The sequence below is a fragment of the Sciurus vulgaris genome, assembly GCF_902686455.1.
Source record: "Sciurus vulgaris genome assembly, chromosome: 1".
Lineage (NCBI taxonomy): Eukaryota > Metazoa > Chordata > Mammalia > Rodentia > Sciuridae > Sciurus > Sciurus vulgaris.
Genome location: NC_136461.1, coordinates 204,944,117 through 204,963,623, shown reverse-complemented (window position 1 = coordinate 204,963,623; position 19,507 = coordinate 204,944,117). Strand labels below are relative to the sequence as shown.

The 19,507-nt window shown below is 48.3% G+C and overlaps 1 protein-coding gene across 4 annotated transcripts in view; it reads left to right on the top strand.

The window, feature by feature from the left end:
- Window positions 1-19,507, top strand: part of ZFAT (zinc finger and AT-hook domain containing) — a 205,147-nt gene that overhangs the window by 62,429 nt on the left and 123,211 nt on the right. For all 4 annotated transcript variants that reach the window (XM_079134761.1, XM_079134763.1, XM_079134762.1 and 1 more), the window contains 4 exons: window positions 6,331-6,516; window positions 8,154-8,304; window positions 13,436-14,886; window positions 15,700-15,932. In XM_079134761.1, the coding sequence (XP_078990887.1) occupies window positions 6,331-6,516; window positions 8,154-8,304; window positions 13,436-14,886; window positions 15,700-15,932 (2,021 nt within the window). The remainder of the gene's footprint in view (window positions 1-6,330; window positions 6,517-8,153; window positions 8,305-13,435; window positions 14,887-15,699; window positions 15,933-19,507) is intronic.

The window sequence follows — 19,507 nt, the reverse complement described above, 5'->3', positions numbered from 1 at the left end:
GGGCTGAGGTCCGGCCTGAGTGTCCACCATGCACCCACAGCAGACAGACTTGTGCTGTGTGGTGGGGACTGGCCGGGGAGACTGTGCACAAGTCCTTGGCCCTCCCTCCTCCCAACTCCCAGAGGACCTGTGACGCTGCCTATTGAATCAGCCGCCTGCAGAGACTGGAGAGCCCAGCTGCCATCCCTGCCTCTTTTGGCAGCAGCCACCTCACATGCCGTGTGTGAAAACGCCCGGGTAGGAGGTTGTGGAGATGGGCACAGGACAGCTGGGGGTGGGGTGGCCTGGGTGCCCTGGAGTGAGGGTTCACCCAGGTGCCTCTGTGTGTGCTTGCTGTCACACTCCTGGCTGTGGAGTTGCTCAGGTGGCCAGGTGGAGACCGCTGCTGTCCAGTCCAGGAGCCATGACTGAGTGCTATTCAGAGGGCCCTCGTGCATGTCCTGAACGGGCAGACAGGGCTTCCTGTCTTAAGTGGATCCCTGTCCCTAAGTGGTCTGCAGTTAGTGTGGACAGTCTTCCTTTGAGACGGTTGGATAGTAACTACCTCTCCAACAAGCAGCTGGAGTCTGAGGTTCACTAGATCTGGATTAGACCCCAGACCTTCGGCTCTTGTTAGCATGTCGTGGTGTCATTGCCCGAGAAGTTTCTCACCTCAGTTGTTACTCTGCTAGCTACTACAGTGTGTTATACGTTTATTTAATTTGTGTGGCAGGGATGTTAAAACTCTTAAAAACACAGCTAAATTCCAAACAAGGTATTCTAGACTGAAAAAACTGAAGCAGGTCTGACAGGAAGAGGGATTTTGTTCACTGTGCGAGTGTGGGGTGGGGGCTTCCTTGCATTTCTCTTCTTAAAGAGCCAGGACTTTGCTGCAGACAGAATCTGCTCTGAGAGGGTGGTGTGGAAGCATGTGGTGCTTTGGTTGCCACTGCGAACCCCAGAGCAGCAGAGGTGAGTGAGCTCTGCCCCGCCCCCCAAGATGGCCTCTGGCGACTAACTTAATCTCTTCTGTTTCATAATTTCTGAAACTCATGTGCATTAGAACTGACTCCCAAGCAGATGGATAAGAGTAGTGCTGAAGGTGTGGCGTGGCTTGAAGAGGCAGCATCCCAGAAGTTTCCAGAAGGAAGAAAAGGAACAGATGAGCTTGGATGGGATGATAGATGGGTACAGAGGCCTTCATAGAGGCTGCCCTTTTATTCTCACAGCAATCCCTTGAGGTCTGTTTCACTGTATTTTATTTTCTTGTGAGTTGTTTTGTGGATACTAATCAGCTGTCCCAAGTCCCATTATCAGTGGTTGAGTGTGTCTGTCCCCTATCAAGTCTCTCTGACTCTGAACATAGTGCGGGTTCCCCTGTGCCCCTTTCCCTGGCTCCATTTACAGGCCCCTTGCTGTGCACGCCAGTGCATGCGCAGTGTGCTCACAGCTGCACCAAACCGGCAACCGTGCACAGAGGGGGAACCCAGACCCATCACAGAGCTGTTGAATTTTCAAAAGAAAGGAAGCTTGAGGGAATGTGGGCATTAGCTGGGGGGAATGTAGGAAAGTTTAGAAAGTAAGTCAGAGGAAGCAGGAAACTATTTTAAAAACACCTTCTTGAAAGGCTACGATACATGTGAGCTGGATGAGAAGTCATGTGCCAGAGTGACTTTCAGCAGGAGTCCAGGAGGTGTTTTGGTGGGAAAGTCAACCTTGTGAAGTGCACAGTTCGGTCAAATGAGGATGCAGGCAAGGTCATGAGCACCCAGGTCAAGTGGGAATGAAAGCTTTGGTGCCCAAAAGTAAGTAAGCACAGAACTACCAACAAGATCTGTTAAAATGTCCTCCTCTTCTTCCCTCATGCTTCCTGCACTTTCACAAAGAAGTGCTGAGTACCTGCAGTGTATGGACTCATCCTGGGAATGGAAGTAGGTAGCCATGCTGCTGAGTTGGAGCCAGGTCTGGGCTATGAGGAGGAGGAGCACATGGGCTTGCAGGAGAACCTGACATTTCTGTACATGAAACACTTGCACTTGTGGCCAGAGTCTCTGGGCGGCATCCAGGTCTTCACGCTGGCCCTTCTCAGCCTCCACATGTTTGGTGTCTTACCTTGAATTATTTGTTGCTTCTTAAATGTGCTGAGCACTGGCCTCGGCGAGTGTGCTCGCTCTTCTCTATGGGACCCTAGTCCTGGAGCGATCTGCCAAGATGCTCTCCAAGAACCACTTCCTTAGCTGCTCAGTGTGGTGCCTGGCCCAGTGTGCCTCTTGAGAAAACTTAGTGCTGAGGCTTCTAAAGCTCTGGAGAAGAGAATGTGTCTGGCCTGGTCTGTGGCTCCACAGGGTGTGAGGCCCTGGAGAACTGAGGCTGTGGGTTCTCTGAGGTGTGCACTTGGGGTAGTCCTGGGGGTGTCCTAGCTTGTGTCCTGGGAGCCACAGTGGCTGTGGGTGGTTTATCTGGATGTGGTCCTAGGAAGTGGAAAATGGGGGTCTGGGGAGTGGGACATTGCAGGGGAGAGCCAGGGGTTTTTCCCAGGTTGCTGCTGGGGGCTGCAAGTGTGGACTCTGAGGATGCAGCCACGGTGGCTGCCAGCATTAACCACCTGCAGTGGTGGCTCAGGGAGACTGTTTTGCTTCACCGTGGCTGCTCCCGTGTTAAGGAGGAGCGGAGAGAGTGCAGAGAGCACACAGGCAGGAGGCTGCTGGCTGTCCAGTAGCGTTGGAAGGCACAGAGTTGTCACCCTTTCTGTCTTTTGCAGCCTTTTTTTTTCTATTGCCTTTTACATTTCTCACTCCTTCACCTTCTTTTCCCCGCCACCTGTCATCACTGTGGTTTTGGGCACCAAGACTCTGGCACATGAGCCTTTGAGGAACAACTATTCCCAGGGTGTGTGCACAGGTTCAGGGCTGCAGACAGCTTGGGGTGCTTGGTTGACTTGTGGTTCATGTTGTTGGAGCCCATGGGGTGAGGGTGTGTGCGTGGAGTCATGGCCAGTCACGCAAGGATAGTGGGATAGTTGGTTTACGGCAAATCTTGGAGGACTTTATCTGCCACCGTCTAGGGACAATGGGAGCACAAACATTGAAGGGGTTTTAAGGAGAAAGTGGCAGGCTTAGATTCGGATTCTTAAGGAGAAAGTGATTGACTCTAGGGTCAAGGCGTAAGGTGGTTGGAGAGTGTGTTAGTTAAGACCCTACTAGTAGGAGCATCTTTAAAAACAAGTTACGAAATGAGTCTCTTCCTTATGTGACAAGGTGTCTAGGCCTTGGGTCCAGGGCTGGGTCCATAGCACAGCTGCGCCATTAAGTTCCAGGATCTCCCTTTTCCTCTGTGACCCTGGGCTTCTGCTTGCCCTCTCCTGGTGGCTGGCCCCGCTGCAGTTCTAGGCGGGGCATGGCAATGTCCAGGGCAGCACCTTGCCTTCTAGGGCAGAGCTCCTCTCAGAGCTCTAGCGCCCTCCTCCCAGACGCCACTGGCCGAGCCCAGGTCCTGCAGGCCCAGCTGCTAGCACAGCTGCAGGAGCTTCTCAGCTCTGTGGAGGGGCAGTTGCCCTCAAGGAGGGGCAGGCGCTGGAAGTGGGTAGGGTGGGAACCAGCACTGGGTACTTCCCAGCAGGAGCTGCTGATGAGTTGGCGAGAGGCAAGATTCTTACCCAGTCTTGTCCTGTTCACAGCTCAGGTTGTTTTTTAAACTGGATTTTAATGTGACAAGGCTTCCAAACCTTCCCCATCCCATGCACCATGCTCATGACCCAGCTCTGCAGTGTGCTCACGCCTGCTGCCTAAAGCAGAGTGGGTTCGGGTCCTCCCTGCAGAGTGGGAACGCTTTAGCTCCCTCCCCCTAACTCCAGCTACGGCGTGTGTGGGCCTGTTTAGTTTTTGATTCATGCCATCAGCTGGCTTATGCTGTGGTGAGCTCTAATTCTCAGGTACTTTTTATGGACATGTATCTATTCCTGGCATATCACCCACGTATTGAATTGTGTCCCATGGCAAATTCTATTATATAGTGAAGCATCATTTTAAGGGCAAAAATTCCATAGATGATGTTCCTACCTTCTTATAGCAACCAGCATATTCTGCTATAGTTGTTTATGCACATGTATCACCCAGTATGCAAGCTACAAAAAAGACTTCTGTGACTCAGACAATTTGTAGACCTTTGGAAATGTTTTTGTTATAGCCACTAAAAAATAAAATAAAATAAAACCCACACTGCTGTGGGGCATGGTACACACCATGCCTGTCAAAATGTGGGCCCTGACGGCAGCTTTGGACACCTCTAGCTCCAGCTCTGCTTGTATGCCCCCATGGTTGTCCTGTGTCCTTCAAGGATGGACATCAGTGTTGGTTCTTGATTTGGCTTTGGAGTGAGGTGTTGGATTCATGCACTCAGCTACTCATTTTTCTCTTTTGATGTTAACATATTGAACATTGATTCTAATTATATAATTAAAGACCTTTTCCAGTCAATTTTAAACTTCCCTAACACTGTTTTACTGGGTCTAGAGACCATCCAAGCACCTGGACTATAGGCCAAGCACCAGCAGCTTTCAGTTGTAGAACAGAGACTGAGATTGTTTGTTCTTACTGTGCCTCGTTAACCAAGGTTTTCTCTGGCCTCCCCTGGGGGGGACTCTCCTTCCAGGAATCAGTCTGTCCTCCTCCAGGCTGCCTCTGCGTGTTTATTGGTAGTTTGTGCTGCAGGCTGCCTGGACTCCAGGAAACACCGCCGCTTTGCCTTTGCCTGCTTCCCTTGGCTCTCCCGCTCCCGGACTTCTTATTGCCGCTTGGCTCTGGTAGCACCTCCCTGATAACCCCACATTTCAGCACTTTCCAGACCCCCTCCTTGTGCCTGCCTGCCTGTCACCTGTCCTGTGCCCACCCATTCACCCCAAACGCGCTCTGCAAAAGGCGTACGTGGAATGACATGCCCTCTGAAGCAGGGACCGGGGCAGGGTATTGCAGATTTGATGACTTTGATGCTGAGAGAGCACCCCCACCTGTCCTTCCTGTACTTCCTTCTCTCTTAGGCAGCTCGAATTGCATCTGCATTAAATTGCATTCAGAGAGCGCTCTGTGCTCCTCAGCTGTAGCAGAGAAGCTGTCCTTACCCTTCTGGTGGATGCCACATTCCTGTGTGAGGGTCGCAGTTGCTGCCTGTGGCGACGGGCTCGTCCTGTGGTGTACTGGCGTGCTTTTTGAGCCCCTCCAGCCCACCCTCCACGGTGCTGATGCACACTCCAAGCTTGGCTTCGGTCCAGCTGTTCCCTGGCTTGGTCTGCTTTGGTGCTCTGCCTTTGCCTTCCAGAGGTGCACCTGGGAGCCCACTGTCCCTTGGGAACTAGACATGTTTTGTTTGGCTACTGATTGCTTTAAGGAATTCTAGATTAGGGTCAGCCTTAAACAATTAGATTTCTCTTTTTGAATCTTCAGAAGATGTGAGTCACCCTCTGAACAGGGTTGTCAGTCCTGCGCTCTGTCACTCAGTCCCACTTCACAGCTTCTCTCACTCAGCTACTGGACTGGGCTCCATGAGCATTGGAGGTTCACCCCTAGAATGCACCAAAGAAAGATTCCAGACTCCTCCTGGGCATTCAAAGCTTTCCAAGATTTGGGCTTATTGCCTCTACCAGATTTACTTTATGCCCTTGTTCCTCATGAGTCAGAGCCTCTGGAGCACTCCTTGTCTTTCCTTTCTCAGCCTGGGGCACCCCTGTTTCCTACCATTCCAATTCCTTTGACCCCCCATACCTGCTTGTGCTTGGTCCACTACTCCCAGCCGTTGCTTTAGTTACCTTGGTTTTTATGCGCAGCTGAAGGTTGCTTCTCTCTAAAGCCTTTCTGACCTCATGGGTGGAATCTTCATTTCCGTACCCTCCTGTTCCATTCAGCACAGAGCAGACTGCTCTTGATTGCACCTTTTGCATGTCTGTTTCTCCTGCTGGGCTGCAGGGGCTGCCAGGGAAGGACCTGCCTGCCTCACTTTTTACACCCACCAGGTCCAGACCTGCAGGCAGAGGCACTGGGAAGTGTAAGCCAGGTATGGAGTGGCTTCTTTGGCAGGCTGTGAATCTCTCTGCAGTGTTATTTATTGTTGAGTCTGGTGTCCGCTTCACCCCGCAGTGCATTCCTGCTCCCTGTGGTGGCTGGGTTGGGTGCATGGAATGTGCATTGTATCGAAGGAGTGGCAAGCCACGAGGAGGTGCCCGAGGTGACAGAGGGGGTCTGTGTGGCTCTGTGGGCCAAGGAGAGGGACAGAAACCCACCTCCTTTACTGTCACCACCCCATGAGTGACTGTTACTAATTTGAAAGGATAGTTTATATATCTTGGCATTTACTCCCTAGGTAATGAGTCGGACCTTGAACTAGAAAAGAAGTGTAAAGACGATGATCGAGAAAAGGCCCCGAAAAGACCTCGGGTGCAGAAAACAGAGAAAGTCCAGAAGATCTCGGGAAAGGAGGCGGGACAGCTTTCTGGAGCCAAGAAGCCCATCATCAGTGTGGTTCTAACTGCTCACGAAGCCATTCCAGGTGCCCATGACAGGCGGGGAACGACAGGATGGGCCTTTAGCACGGTGCCCAGGGCAGCCTGGCAGGGTAGTCTGACTGGGAGTTTTGGCTCAGACCTGTGGTCTTGGTGACTTGCTTGCTGATGGGGCCCTCCTTCAGTCACTCATGAGTTTGGGACGACAGCAGAACTGCTTCCCATCCAGGGCTGTGGGGTACTGTGTGGGGTAGCCAGGGCTGCTGCCCCGTGCCTCCCCCTGTCGTGGGGTCTCTGCGTCGGCCTCACCAGGAGCACTGACTTGTGTTCCTCCAGCGCCTCCACCGAGGTCCCCTCCCTTACTGCCCACCTGCCTCCTCCCAGGAAGGCAGCTCACTCAGCTCAGACAAATGCAGCTGTTCCCAGACCCAGGGAACTTTGCTTAACTATTTGCATTTTTAGTGGGTTCACCAAATATTGTATAATACGAGAAATTTCCATTTCATTTTATGTAAAATGACGGGTGGGTATGTTATGCTATTGTTCACTCTCTTCCAGGATGGGATATTTTAAACAAAAAAGTAGCTTATAATAGTAGATTTCAAAGTATGATAATGTTTTGCTTTTTTTCTATTCATTTGGAATGGTAGCTATCAAAAAATTTACAAGATCAAGTTCAGGATTTTGAAAAATAACTACTGCCTTTTAAACATCTATTTCCAATGCTAATAGTTACTCACAATTTTAAGTGAAAACTGAATAAATACTTCTCTACCAAGTCAGGCAATCACTACAGAATATACAATGTAAAATTAGGTGGCTAGAACTTTTTGGAAAGTCACTTTGCCCCATTTAACTTCGGAACAGTATTATTCTGTTCTGAATAATTATCCTGTTCAGAGGAGAGTTTTATATTCTCAGTGGTTGCTAGAGAAATTTTCTACAGTTTTTCTCAAAATTTAGTGGCAATATTTTGAGATTTTGACAAGTGAGGTGAAAGTGTAATTAGTTCTCTTTGATATTCCAGAAACAAGAGGTTGGTTGGAAACTTCTCTTTACAGCACTTGACTCCTCCCTTCACCCTGCCACACAGGTCCAGGCACACTCAGGCACATGCACGTGCATCCTTGGTATGTGCAAGCATGTGTGGGGGGTCCACTGCTAGAAAGTGGTCTTTGATCATCTCATATTATAAAATCCAAGATGCAAAGGGGACCTTTGAGATTTTTCATTCTGAACTTTTCATATCATAATGATGGTCTGGAAGGAGAAATCGACAGATGTCAAGGTAATGTCACATTTGGGACTGACCCCAAATGGTGTAAGTTCCTGTCTACACTTTTGCCCTTCCGTGCTGTCTCCATGCAGCCTGTGCTTAAAGCTCAACATCTGTGGCTCTGATTAAAACCTTGTGTGTGACATGTTTGTAAGTGGAAATGTACATTGTGAGTACATTTAGATGGATTAGAAAACTTGCCCCTTCTCCCCTCACACACATGTGCACACATGCACTAGAGTGCATAGGCACACATTCAAGTTAAATGTGTCAGCTGAAGGATAACTAGTGTGTTGCACAGGACTCCTTCCATAAGGGAGTAGCCTTCCAGCAGCACTGCCTCTGCTGGGAGGGGTCAGTGCCTTTCTAGTGCCGTCCAGTAAGCAGTGTATTGTGCATGCATCTCAGGTGCTACCAAGATCATTCCAGTAGAGGCGGGGCCCCCTGAAACAGGTGCAGCAAATCCTGAGACCACTGCAGCAGACCTGGTACCACGGAGAGGGTACCAGGAATACGCCATTCAACAGACTCCATACGAGCAACCCATGAAGTCAAGCAGGTAAGTGTTCTGCCCTGTGTGACCCCAGCTGGAGATGAGCACAAGTGACCTCCACAGAGGGGGAGAAGTGTCAGTTTGTCTGTCTGCCTACTGTCTGTCTGCAAGCTTAATTGTAAAGGATGCTGACTTCTTGACTTAAGGAAAGAATTCACTCTCCATCACAGGTCCTAGTGCATATTGCCTCTGAAATGCAAGGCACAGCAACTTGCTTTTGGAACTGAGCACCAATAGGCTTAACAAAGTGTGGAGCGTTTCACTTCAAGCGAATGTGCTTGACCTTTATTAGGAAAGGTATAAGTATAGCCTGACTTCTCTACTGCACATATTATGAACAGTCTTCATTCCCCTCTTTTAAAAGTACTGCAATCATGTTATAGTTTAGACATCCCAGATGATATGATTTCATGTAAACCATAGTTCCCTTTTCCAGATTTAATGACTATTGGTAGTTTGGTTCATATCTCCATAATTTTTTCATAATATATTAACACACATTGCTTTAATTTTATTATGTTTTTCAAGCATGAAATACCAAGTGTACTGTTTTCAACTTCTAAAAAACTGCACCATGGAAACCTTTCATTTTAAAAAATATTAAGAGCTGGAGATGTAACTCACTGGTGGAGTGCTTACCTGGCATCTGCAGGGCCCTGGGTTTGATTCCCAGCACTGTAGAAATCTGTATTTGCTATCATGTGGGCCTGTTGTCCTTTAAATAGACAGATTTTGCTATGATGGACAGTGTAGTGATTAATATTTTTGAACACTCATCTTCTAGACTTCCTGTGGGATAAATTGATAGAAGTGAAATTGTTGCATGGCAGGATATGATTTCTTCAAACATGAACCACCATTAAACTCTATGCTCCCAATGCAGAGAGAAGTCAATCTGACCCTGTGTGAAGGAGCATGTTTCCTTATACCCTCCTCCCAGGGCGGGTGTCTCAGCTATGATATGTCCCTGCAGAAGTCTGAAAATGTTTTCCCATCTAAGAGCAAAGACAAAGGGATGCCAGTTCCCAGTGTTTCTCTGTTTCTAGAAGAGGCAAAGTGAGGTCTTCTCAAGTAGAACTCAAGCCTAAAGACTAGACCACCCTCCGCTGTCTTCAGACTGTTCTCCCTGAGTTCAACTTAGCAAAGCGAGCACCTGTTACATGCTGGGTGCTGGCATGTGACAGAGTCCAACCCAGCCCCGACCCTGGGAACCCCGTATTCTGTGCAGCTCGACACAGTCGTTTGCCTTTGGTCATGTCACCCTGGCATATGGTTGTCTGGTGGAATCTTAGTTCATTGGTGAGAATAAATGACGAGATGTGAGTGTGGTGCCTTGCACATGTCACACCACTACATTGTCACATCACATGGTCTGCTCCATGATTTGTATGTAGCCTCAGTCCTCTGTTCTTGTACATATGAACAACTGAAGTCTTCGATGGACTTGTAAGAATACTCATTCCCCTGATAAATCTGTAATAGAATTAAATCTCATGATCGTTCTCTGTCTCAGCTCAGGGGGATTTGCAGACCTCAACTAATTATTACAGTATTCAGGGTCTGTTGGGGAGGAGTTCAGCCGAATGACACCCTAGTAACAGGAGAATGTACTCAAAATTCCATCAACAGATCTAGGCCACATTCCTATTAGGCATGTTTTAATATTCATTGTGTCAATTATAGAATAGTTAAGAAAGGCAGCTTTTTTTTTTTTTTCATGAGAACTTTGTTCTATAAAGTATAGATTAAGACACTTAGGTTATATCATTTTTTCCTTTAAATAGGTATGATACAGATTTATATAGAAACTTTTCTAAGCCCAGAAAGCTAAGGAACAAATAATTTGTAATCTTATTACCCAAAGACTGTTAATATTTTTAATGTATTTCCCTATGGCCTTTTTTCAGCATATTCATTTTATAAAATTGAGTTTATATTTTATATGTGATTTTGTATCTTGTTTTTGAAACTTAGTCACATTATATTTTCATTATTACTCAAATTAATCACAAACTTTATGCTTCTTAACTGTATGCATTAACTTACTAAGGATGTAGTGCAATCTACTCAGCTCTGGACTTGGAAGCCAATGAGATGATTTTTAAAATGCTCATCTGATTGTTACCTTGAAGGGTTTGCCTTGATCTCCATAGAACAGGTCTTCCAAGGTTGGCCCTCCCAACTCAGTCTCCTCCTTGCTTCTCCTGGAGAAACATGAGCTTCAGCCACCTGCTCCAGCCACTCTCTGTTCTCTCTGGTGGTACCTGTGGCTCCTCCCCACACCCTTAGTTAGCTACTGTTTGTTCTTTGGCTCTCTGCTCAGACATCCTGTCCTCAGGGGAGGCCTTCCCTTTCCCCCAGACAAGGTCATCTGCCATGAACTAGGTGCTGGAAGCATCCTGCCTTTTCCTTCCCGCAGGGACCTAATGGTCCCTACTGCTGACTGGAAACTAGCAGGGTGAGCTCCAGAGAGGAGGTGTTGTTTGCTTTTGTTCTCTTTTGTATCTCTAGTGCCTGGAACCCTTTTCTAAATGAATGAATGAGTGAAAAAAAAGAAATGTACCAAGAAAGTAGTTCTCTGTGTTGATGCCCTGAAGCAGTTTTCTGTTCTTAATGACTGTGGAAAACAGATAAGGAGCACCTTCATCTAAATGCCTTCCCAGAGGTAGATCAACTGGGCTAAGGTATATGAACTTGTAAAGTTTGCCCGATTTCTTTCTAAAATGCAGCGTGACAGTAGGTCTCTCGCTGAATAGGCAACATTGGAGTAAAATAATCTAGTGGAAATTGTATGGACCTGAGTCCCTGTGCATCTGCTCGTAGACATAGTGGTTGTGCTCAGAGTCAAAGGCCAGTGCTGTGCATCTTCATCAGATTTATCACCCTCTGCCAGCAACAGGGCACGCAGGACTTTGCTAGGTACTTGTCTAATAATGCAAAAACTCAGAAGATTCTCTTAAGACCATTTTGATCTTGCATTAGAGGAGGAAATGCTGAGGTTCGTTTATTTAATTAACATTATGAATCCAGGACTTTTTTCCTTCAGTGTCCTTCATACCAATAAAATGTATCACCTTCTGGATATCTGTCATTTGGGAAAGGTCCAAATTACTTCCCTTAAATATGCCATGAGGATGCAGGCATACGAGTGACTTTCAGATTTGAATATTTTAATTATGTGAGTCATACCCACTGGTGTTTATGGATTGCAGTCCATTTAAATGGTGTTACTTTAGAGATGAGTTTACTTGTGTTGATCAGAGCTGGTTGTGCGGACAGTGTTATCAATGCAGACTGTACGGTTGCAGTAGGTGAAGCTTGATGGTATCTGATCAACAGCTCTGCGTGAGTACTGGTGCGTCACAGGTCCTTTTTGGTTCACTGGACGCCCCACTGGGAGGGAACAGTGATAGCCACAGAGGAAGTCCTACCTGCCTTTCTGGTTTCCTCGGCCTGTTTCTGTCCCTGGTGCGTATGAAGTACTTTGGTGACTGTCATGTGCTGATTTCAGAAACAAGACTGCCATTTCAACAGCGGCAAAGCCCCATACAGGGAGCGTTCTCCGTGTGCAGGATCACTGGGGATGCTGTCTGCATCAGTCATTTCAGGCAGTAGAGGGAGAGGATGAGTGAGCAGGCTCTAGAAGCAGGTAGTCTGCTTGGGTTCTGATCACTTACCAGTTGTAAGATGTTGGGTAAATGCTCAGCTTTCTCATCTGTAAAATGGGTATAATAGGATTGAATAGTCGATGTAGAGTTGGCCATGTTAGAGGTACTCAATAATCATTGGTTGGTGCTCTGTCTTGTTCAGCATTCACATTGAAGGTTACAGGCTCCACAAGGCACACTATGCTTTTATTTTCTACCACATGCAAAATCTGACAGTGTATGTTACACATGGGCAGTTGTTAATCACTGGCAGTCATTTGTTTAAATGTGTATGCATTTAATAAATGACAATGCTGTTTTCCCATCTGAGCTCTAAACCAGCCCTGATGCAGGAGGACAGAGTCTGATGTCAGCTCTGCCTCTGATAGCCGTGGGGAGTGGCACTGAGCAGCACTGATCTTTCTAGCTATGCTGCAGTGTCAGGCAGCCTGCTGCTCACACCCCCAGGTGGAGCCACTTCTGGCCTGGTGTGCAGATGTCACCCAGGCTGAGCACCTGTCATCTACACAGCCAGGCACCTCCTCACCAGAAAGGGAGAGGTGGAGCTCAGCCAGGGAATTCTAGGATTTGTTCTAAATCCAACAATTAGATAAGTTGGTTTTCTTCTCCTGGAAGAAGCAAGGACCTGGAAAAAGACCCAGGGTCTTTCACTAATGAGCGGCCCTTATATGGAAGCTTGCAGGATGGGAATGAGGTCACCCCAACAGTGGTTGAAGTGAACAGGCAGGTCTGGATTATCAAAACAGCAGAACGAACTGGACGTGGTGGTGCATGGCTGTAATCTCAGCGACTCAGGAATCTGAGGCAGGAGGATGGCAAGTTTGAGACCAGCCTCAGTGACTTAGTGAGGTTCTAAGCAAATTAGCAAGACTGTGTCTCAAAATAAAAAAATAAAAAGGACTGGGGATGTGATTGAGTGGTAAAGTGCCCCCGGCTTCAATCCCCAGTACCAAAAACAAACAGAATCCCCTGACCCCAAACAACAACAAACTACTCTCATGGAGACTAAATTTGTCCCAGTAAGACTCCATCTGTCAAAAAAAAAAAATCCCAGAATGCATACAGATCAGCTTTGTAACACACATGGTTACTGTTGTGCTTGTGTGAGTGACAAATCTCACATCCCTTTGCCTTCTTTCTTATTCTTTAAGACATTTCTTTCAGCAAGTCTTTTCCAGCTACCTTCATCCACATTGGAGTCTTTCTCCTTCTGCCCTGCATACATACCTCTCAGCACTGGCCACCCTGTCCTGCAGTATTTTCTGGCCTGACTTCTCTTTCCCTATACTGTGAGCTACTATGGGACCAGGACCTGCTCTTTCATCTGGTCTGTGTCTGACCAGCCGTCCTTCTGGTCCTGTTTGTTGAGTGAATGATACATTCACCTGTCCTCTGCCCCGTTGAGTTCACTACTAAGCCTTTGGTGCTTGCTTACTGAGGAAGGTAACTTTACTGTCTTCTGTCTCTAGGCTAGGTCCCACCCAGCTGAAAATCTTCACTTGTGAGTACTGCAACAAGGTCTTCAAGTTCAAGCACTCACTGCAGGCCCACCTGAGGATCCACACCAATGAGAAGCCATACAAGTGCCCGCAGTGCAGCTATGCCAGCGCCATCAAGGCCAACCTCAACGTGCACCTGCGCAAGCACACCGGGGAGAAGTTTGCCTGTGACTACTGCTCTTTCACGTGTCTCAGCAAGGGCCACCTCAAGGTGCACATTGAGCGGGTGCACAAGAAGATCAAGCAGCACTGCCGCTTCTGCAAGAAGAAGTACTCTGACGTCAAGAACCTCATCAAGCACATTCGGGACACACATGATCCGCAGGACAAGAAGGTCAAGGAGGCCTTGGATGAGCTCCGCCTGATGACCAGGGAGGGCAAGCGGCAGCTGCTCTATGATTGCCACATCTGTGAGCGCAAATTCAAGAACGAACTGGACCGCGACCGCCACATGCTGGTCCACGGTGACAAGTGGCCCTTTGCTTGTGAGCTCTGTGGCCATGGGGCCACCAAGTACCAGGCTTTGGAGTTGCATGTCAGGAAGCACCCCTTTGTGTATGTCTGTGCCATCTGCCTCAAGAAGTTCGTCAGCTCCATCAGGCTGCGCTCCCACATCAAAGAGGTGCACGGGGCAGCTCAGGAGGCCTTGGTCTTCACCAGCTCCATCAACCAGAGCTTCTGCCTCCTGGAACCTGGTGGGGACATCCAACAAGAGGCCTTGGGGGACCAGCTGCAGCTCGTGGAGGAGGAATGCGTTTGCCAGGGGATGGATGTGCTCAAGGAGGAGGCCTGTCCTGTGGATGCTCAGCAGGAGGAGGGCCAGAAGGAGCTGGAAGTCCCTGTGCAAATGCCTGACTCGGCTGTGCCCTTGGGCACCACTCAGGCTGAAAGTACTGCCCTGTCCCCTTGCGAGCTGGAAACCACTGTGGTCACATCAGATTTGCATTCTCTTGCTGTGGTTTCAGATGATTTTTTGTTGAAAAATGATGCCTCCTCTCCTGAGGCTGCTGCTGCTGCTGAGAAGACCCTAGGAGCCCAGCACGGAGGCTCAGCCCAGACTCAGGGGCAGGAAGTCACACTGTTGCTACCCAAGGCCAAAAGTGCAGGACCCACCCAGGAGACTGAGCATGCTGAGAGCCCTCCAAGGGAGGGCCAGAAGGAGGCTGCCCTTGCAGCCAGTGAACCAGATCCTAGCAGGTGTCTCAGGTCAAACCCAGCTGAGGCTGCAGACCTCCTTCCTCAGGTGGCTGATAGTGGGGACATCTTGTGTCATCCTGACTCTTGCAAACCTGCCTCTGAGCACCGGCCTGGCAGCACTGCATTTATGAAGGTCCTGGACAGTTTGCAGAAGAAGCAAATGAACACGGGCCTGTGCGAGAGGATCCGGAAGGTTTACGGAGACCTGGAGTGTGAATACTGTGGTAAGGAAAGGCCGCACTGGGCGTGCGCTGAGTGAAGCTCTCTTTCCCAGCAGCCCTGTCCATGCCCAGCTCTCTGTCACCTCGGGCTCCACTGGAGCTCATGTCTCTTTGCAAAGAACACCTCCTAAACGAGCCACCCTCCTCCATGGTAGATAGGAACAGGTGACCCCGTGTTGAAGGTAGCAGTTGGCGTCTTTGGAGGCAGCCAGGATGACTGCGCAGTAGACCGTGCTGGCGTGGTCATGTGCGCATGCGGAGGGTTACACACAGCCTCTACCAGCACTCTGCCTAAGAAGAATCTTTCTTCTGGTATGTGACAGGTGTCAAGTCGAGCTGTGAGTTGTGGCCACATTCTGGGTGAGCAGAGAGAAGGTATGAAAGTGGCCACAGCTCTTTGTAGAGTGGTCCCGAACGGCACCCTTCCAGCGCACAGTAAATGCACGGCTACTGGATCTCCTGGGAGCTGGGGTGCAGGGAGTGGAGAGCCCAGCTCCAGACCTGGGTTGGGGACTGCCAGTGGGGCTTAGAGACTCTTCTGTTTGTGCATGTGCAGCATAGTGTTTGGTCCTCAACAAACATTTCTTCCCCCTCCCTGTCCCTAACGACATGCACAAGATGATAGCACCTTAATATGTACAGTCTGCCACCTTTGAGAAGTAGTTTCCAGATAGAAATGTGGTGGAAAGGCTGAGGGTGGCCTGGACAAGCTTACGAGGGAGAGAGATGTAGTAGTTAAAAAATAATAATAATTTAAAAAATTCAAATTCAGTATAAAAGAAACTTCCTTGTTCTCATGTGAAAATATTTTTTTAGGCAAACTTTTTTGGTACCAAGTGCATTTTGACATGCATGTCCGCACCCACACCCGGGAACATCTGTATTATTGCTCCCAGTGTCATTATTCTTCCATCACCAAAAACTGCCTTAAACGCCATGTAATTCAGAAACACAGCAACATCTTGCTGAAGTGTCCCACTGACGGCTGTGACTACTCGACTCCAGATAAATATAAGCTACAGGCACATCTTAAAGTTCACACAGAGCTGGTAAGTAGCACGCCCGAGCGGCAGCCCTGTCTCCCCTGGGTGCTCATTGCTTTCTCAGATTGATGCTTATGGAGGTGTCCCTTGCTGCAGGCTGTCCACACGTGGACGTCCAGTCCCGAAAGCAGGGAGTGCCTTCCCACTCCACGGCTCCTCCTCCACGGAAGGCGCCACTGGACTGCTTTCATGGCAGGAGTCACTAATATGTTGAAAAAAAGATTAGATCGAGCCAATTGCTTTCTGTGTAAATTTGTCAGCATCTGAGAAAAGTCTCCAAAAGGAAGGTCTACAGAATAGAAATAAAGCAAGGGTTTCTGAAATGACATTTTGACAAGTTGCCAGCAAGGGGGATGATGAAAATAGCTGCCAACAAATGTTGTTGGGAGATTAAATTAGATAAATTAGATTAGATGGTTATACTAGGAAGAGTATTGGGCACGTATAAGAACACAGAGAATGCTGGTGACCACTGCTGTCATGTTATCATGTTACTTGTTGTAAAACACTCATAGTGTCTGCAAAGCACTTTTATTAAAAAAAGTGATGTGTTAATTTGAGTTGCTGTTGGTATTCACAGTGGTAATGTTTGTTTAGTGCTCCAGTGTGAGATCGTGTAACAGTGAATGGATGCTCACTTTTGTAGATTCCAAATTGACTCGAGAGGCTGACACCTGAGAGTGACTTGAGCCTCCTTCACGGAGGCACACCTGGCCCAGGTGTGGTTCTGTTTTGATTGCATGCTGTTTAATAGTACAGACAGCACAAAAAGAGGCTTCAGAAATTTGGTGTGCTGCCATGGTTTTGGAACCTCTCTGGTGTTTTGTCACAAAGGGTGAAGTCGAGGTGTTTGGGTACTGTGGGTTTTGAGGCTGAAAGCTGGCTTCCAACACTGTTCCAGCATGCCTACACGCTGTGTGACCTTGGACAAATCAGATGTTCTTTCTGAGATCTTTTGTAGCATTTTGTATGAAGCATATACATGAAGTTCCATTATATGCATACACACACATTTACATACATGCACACATACAAACTCAGATACGTGTACACACATTTTATATTACAGATGTGTTTACATGCCCCCCATGTGTACACAGGTGTTTGTTTCTGTGTGGAGCTCTTCTGTGGATACTGGAGGTGGCATGGGATGCTCTAGGTGAAGAACTAGGTGGGGTGTTGGCCATGTGGTTGCCTCTGTGTGGCTTCTGCTTGGCACCTGGCACTTCCTGATCCACATTTCCTCTCCCTCCCTGTTTGTCCCTTCCTCCTCCTCCTCCTCCTTCTCCTCTTCTTCCTCTCTCTCTCCCCCTGCCCTCTGTGAGCAGGTCATCAAGGCATTCAGTTTGTAATTTTTCATTGAATTACTGTCTGCTTGGCATTGCTTCCAGTTCCCTCTTAGAGCAAGAAAACTGGAAGTGGCAGAATTCACTAAGGTGCCTTTGCTGCAAAGTCTTCTGCAGTCGAGAGGGAGAGAAGCTGGTGTGAGCAACAGTTCTTGGGAGAAGACCTATAGGGTGGCAGTTGAAAGCAGGAAACTTGCTACTGGTTGTTAACCCTGGCTGCCCAATTACCGTGGGTAGCCTTGGGACAAGTCATGTAACCACTCCGTACCTCAGTTTACCCATGCTCAGCTGAGATGAGGCGAGGGAATGTATGTCAGTTTCTCTTCACAGTGCCTGGCCTGGAATAAGCACTGTTGCCTGTTAGTGTCATGATTTTGAGGTTTTGAGCTGCAGACTCCAAAGAGTGGGCAAGTTGTTGCCGTGTGAGTGATCATCTTAGCATAGGGACAAAGGAGGAGCGAGTGCTCTGAGTAAGGGAGCGTGACCCGGCCAGCCGTGTAAAGGTGGTGCTGTCCTGCCTGTTGTCAGGACCCCCGTTTTCTTAGTAGCATTGAAGTCAGATTTCCACCTTCGCCACACTGACATTTGCAAGTCTTCAAATGAGACCTGTTCAAAGATGAGCAGTGGCTTCTGCTTCTGAAGCAGGAGGCCTTCAGCTCTAGCCGGGGCTTCAAGTGTGGTAAGATGGACCAGGATGTTGAGTTACTGTGAGCGTTTTCCATGAAGCAGGAGAACTGCTGCTGTGTCAGGAGCATTGCTTATGGAAAAGGTCCCAGTATTTTGAGTTAGACATCACTTGTCTTCTGAGCCTGTAAATCACTTCTGTGATGAAGCCAAGCGTTCCGGTGGCAAGCTGACACAGGTAGTCTTCTGCTGCCCCTCTTGCAGATGTTTTTGCCCTGACAGTGAAGATGCTATCTCCCAATGTTTTATGTGGATCTCCAAGGCACATTGCCAGGAATTTTCTTTTTGGTAGTGGCTTTATCAAGACATAATTCACATATCATACAATTTGTTCATTTAAACATCAGTGGCTTTATTATGTCCATAGTTATGTGACTGTCAGCACAATTAACTTTAGAACACATTTGTCATCCCATGAGGAAGCCATTTCCATTAGCTGTCTCCCTCACTGAGCCCCTGGAGACCACTGATCCGCTTTCTGTCTCTGGATTTGCCTGTTCTGGACACTTCATATAAAAGGAATCATGAAACCTTTTACGTGCGACTCTCTTCCATCTCGTCGTCTGTAGTATAGCGTGTGTTCACACTCCGCTCCTGTCATAGCCTAGTGGCTCTGTGTCGTGTGGATGCCCTGCATTGTGCTGAGTTTGAGGACACTTGCCGCCGTCCTTCCAGGGGTAACTCCACAGGGTGGAGCTCCCAACTCCACACTGTCCTTGGAAACGCTTTCCACAATTTGAAGATGCTGAGAAGAAAGGGCCCCATCCTTATTCCGCAGTGTTGTCTTTATGGTCCCTCCATCCCCCGTTCCTGTCGGGAGTGGCGTCGTCGCTGCTGTGAAGCGGACGAGTGTGGGGACGTGGGTCCCAGTAAGAGTCTCAGCTCCAGTCTGTGTCCTCTTGCAGACGTCATCGTGTTTCTGAGTTTTGTTTCCCTTTTCCAGAAAGTGGAGGCTGACACCTCCTGCTTTCTGAGAAGGGGCGACCATGCATACGGAGTGCAAGAGCCTTCAGGATGTCCGTGGCTGCGCTGAGATTCTGTTCCTGGGAGGCACTGGCTGGTTAGGGAGTGGCGCAGTGACTGGGAAAAGCGTGGGTGCTGGGCTTCTTTCCTTGACCAGTACCCTGGCCATGGGAGCAGGTCTTACTGTGGTTCTGTAATTGGCGTTTACTGCTTTGAGCTCAGATTCCTATGCAGAGAAAAACCTAAGGACATTTAAAAGAGCAGCTCCTACCCTCCAGAGGGCCTGTATCCAGGTCCATTCCAGTTGTATTACGATGCTGGGATAATTTGGCAAATTGCCAGTTCCTGTGACTCTGCCTATTCTTTCTTAGCTAAAAATAAATGTAATGGTTGAAAGGAGTGTGCACATCTGGTGTAACTTCTTCCCATGCCTGCTTTGTCCATTAGTAACTCCGTGGTATCAGTTCATAGTCAAAGATACACAGTCATCCCTTGTTATCCAGGAGGATTGGTTCCAGGTTACCCATGACACCAAAATCCAAGGATGCTCAAGGTCCTTACACCAATCGGTATAGTATTTGCACATAA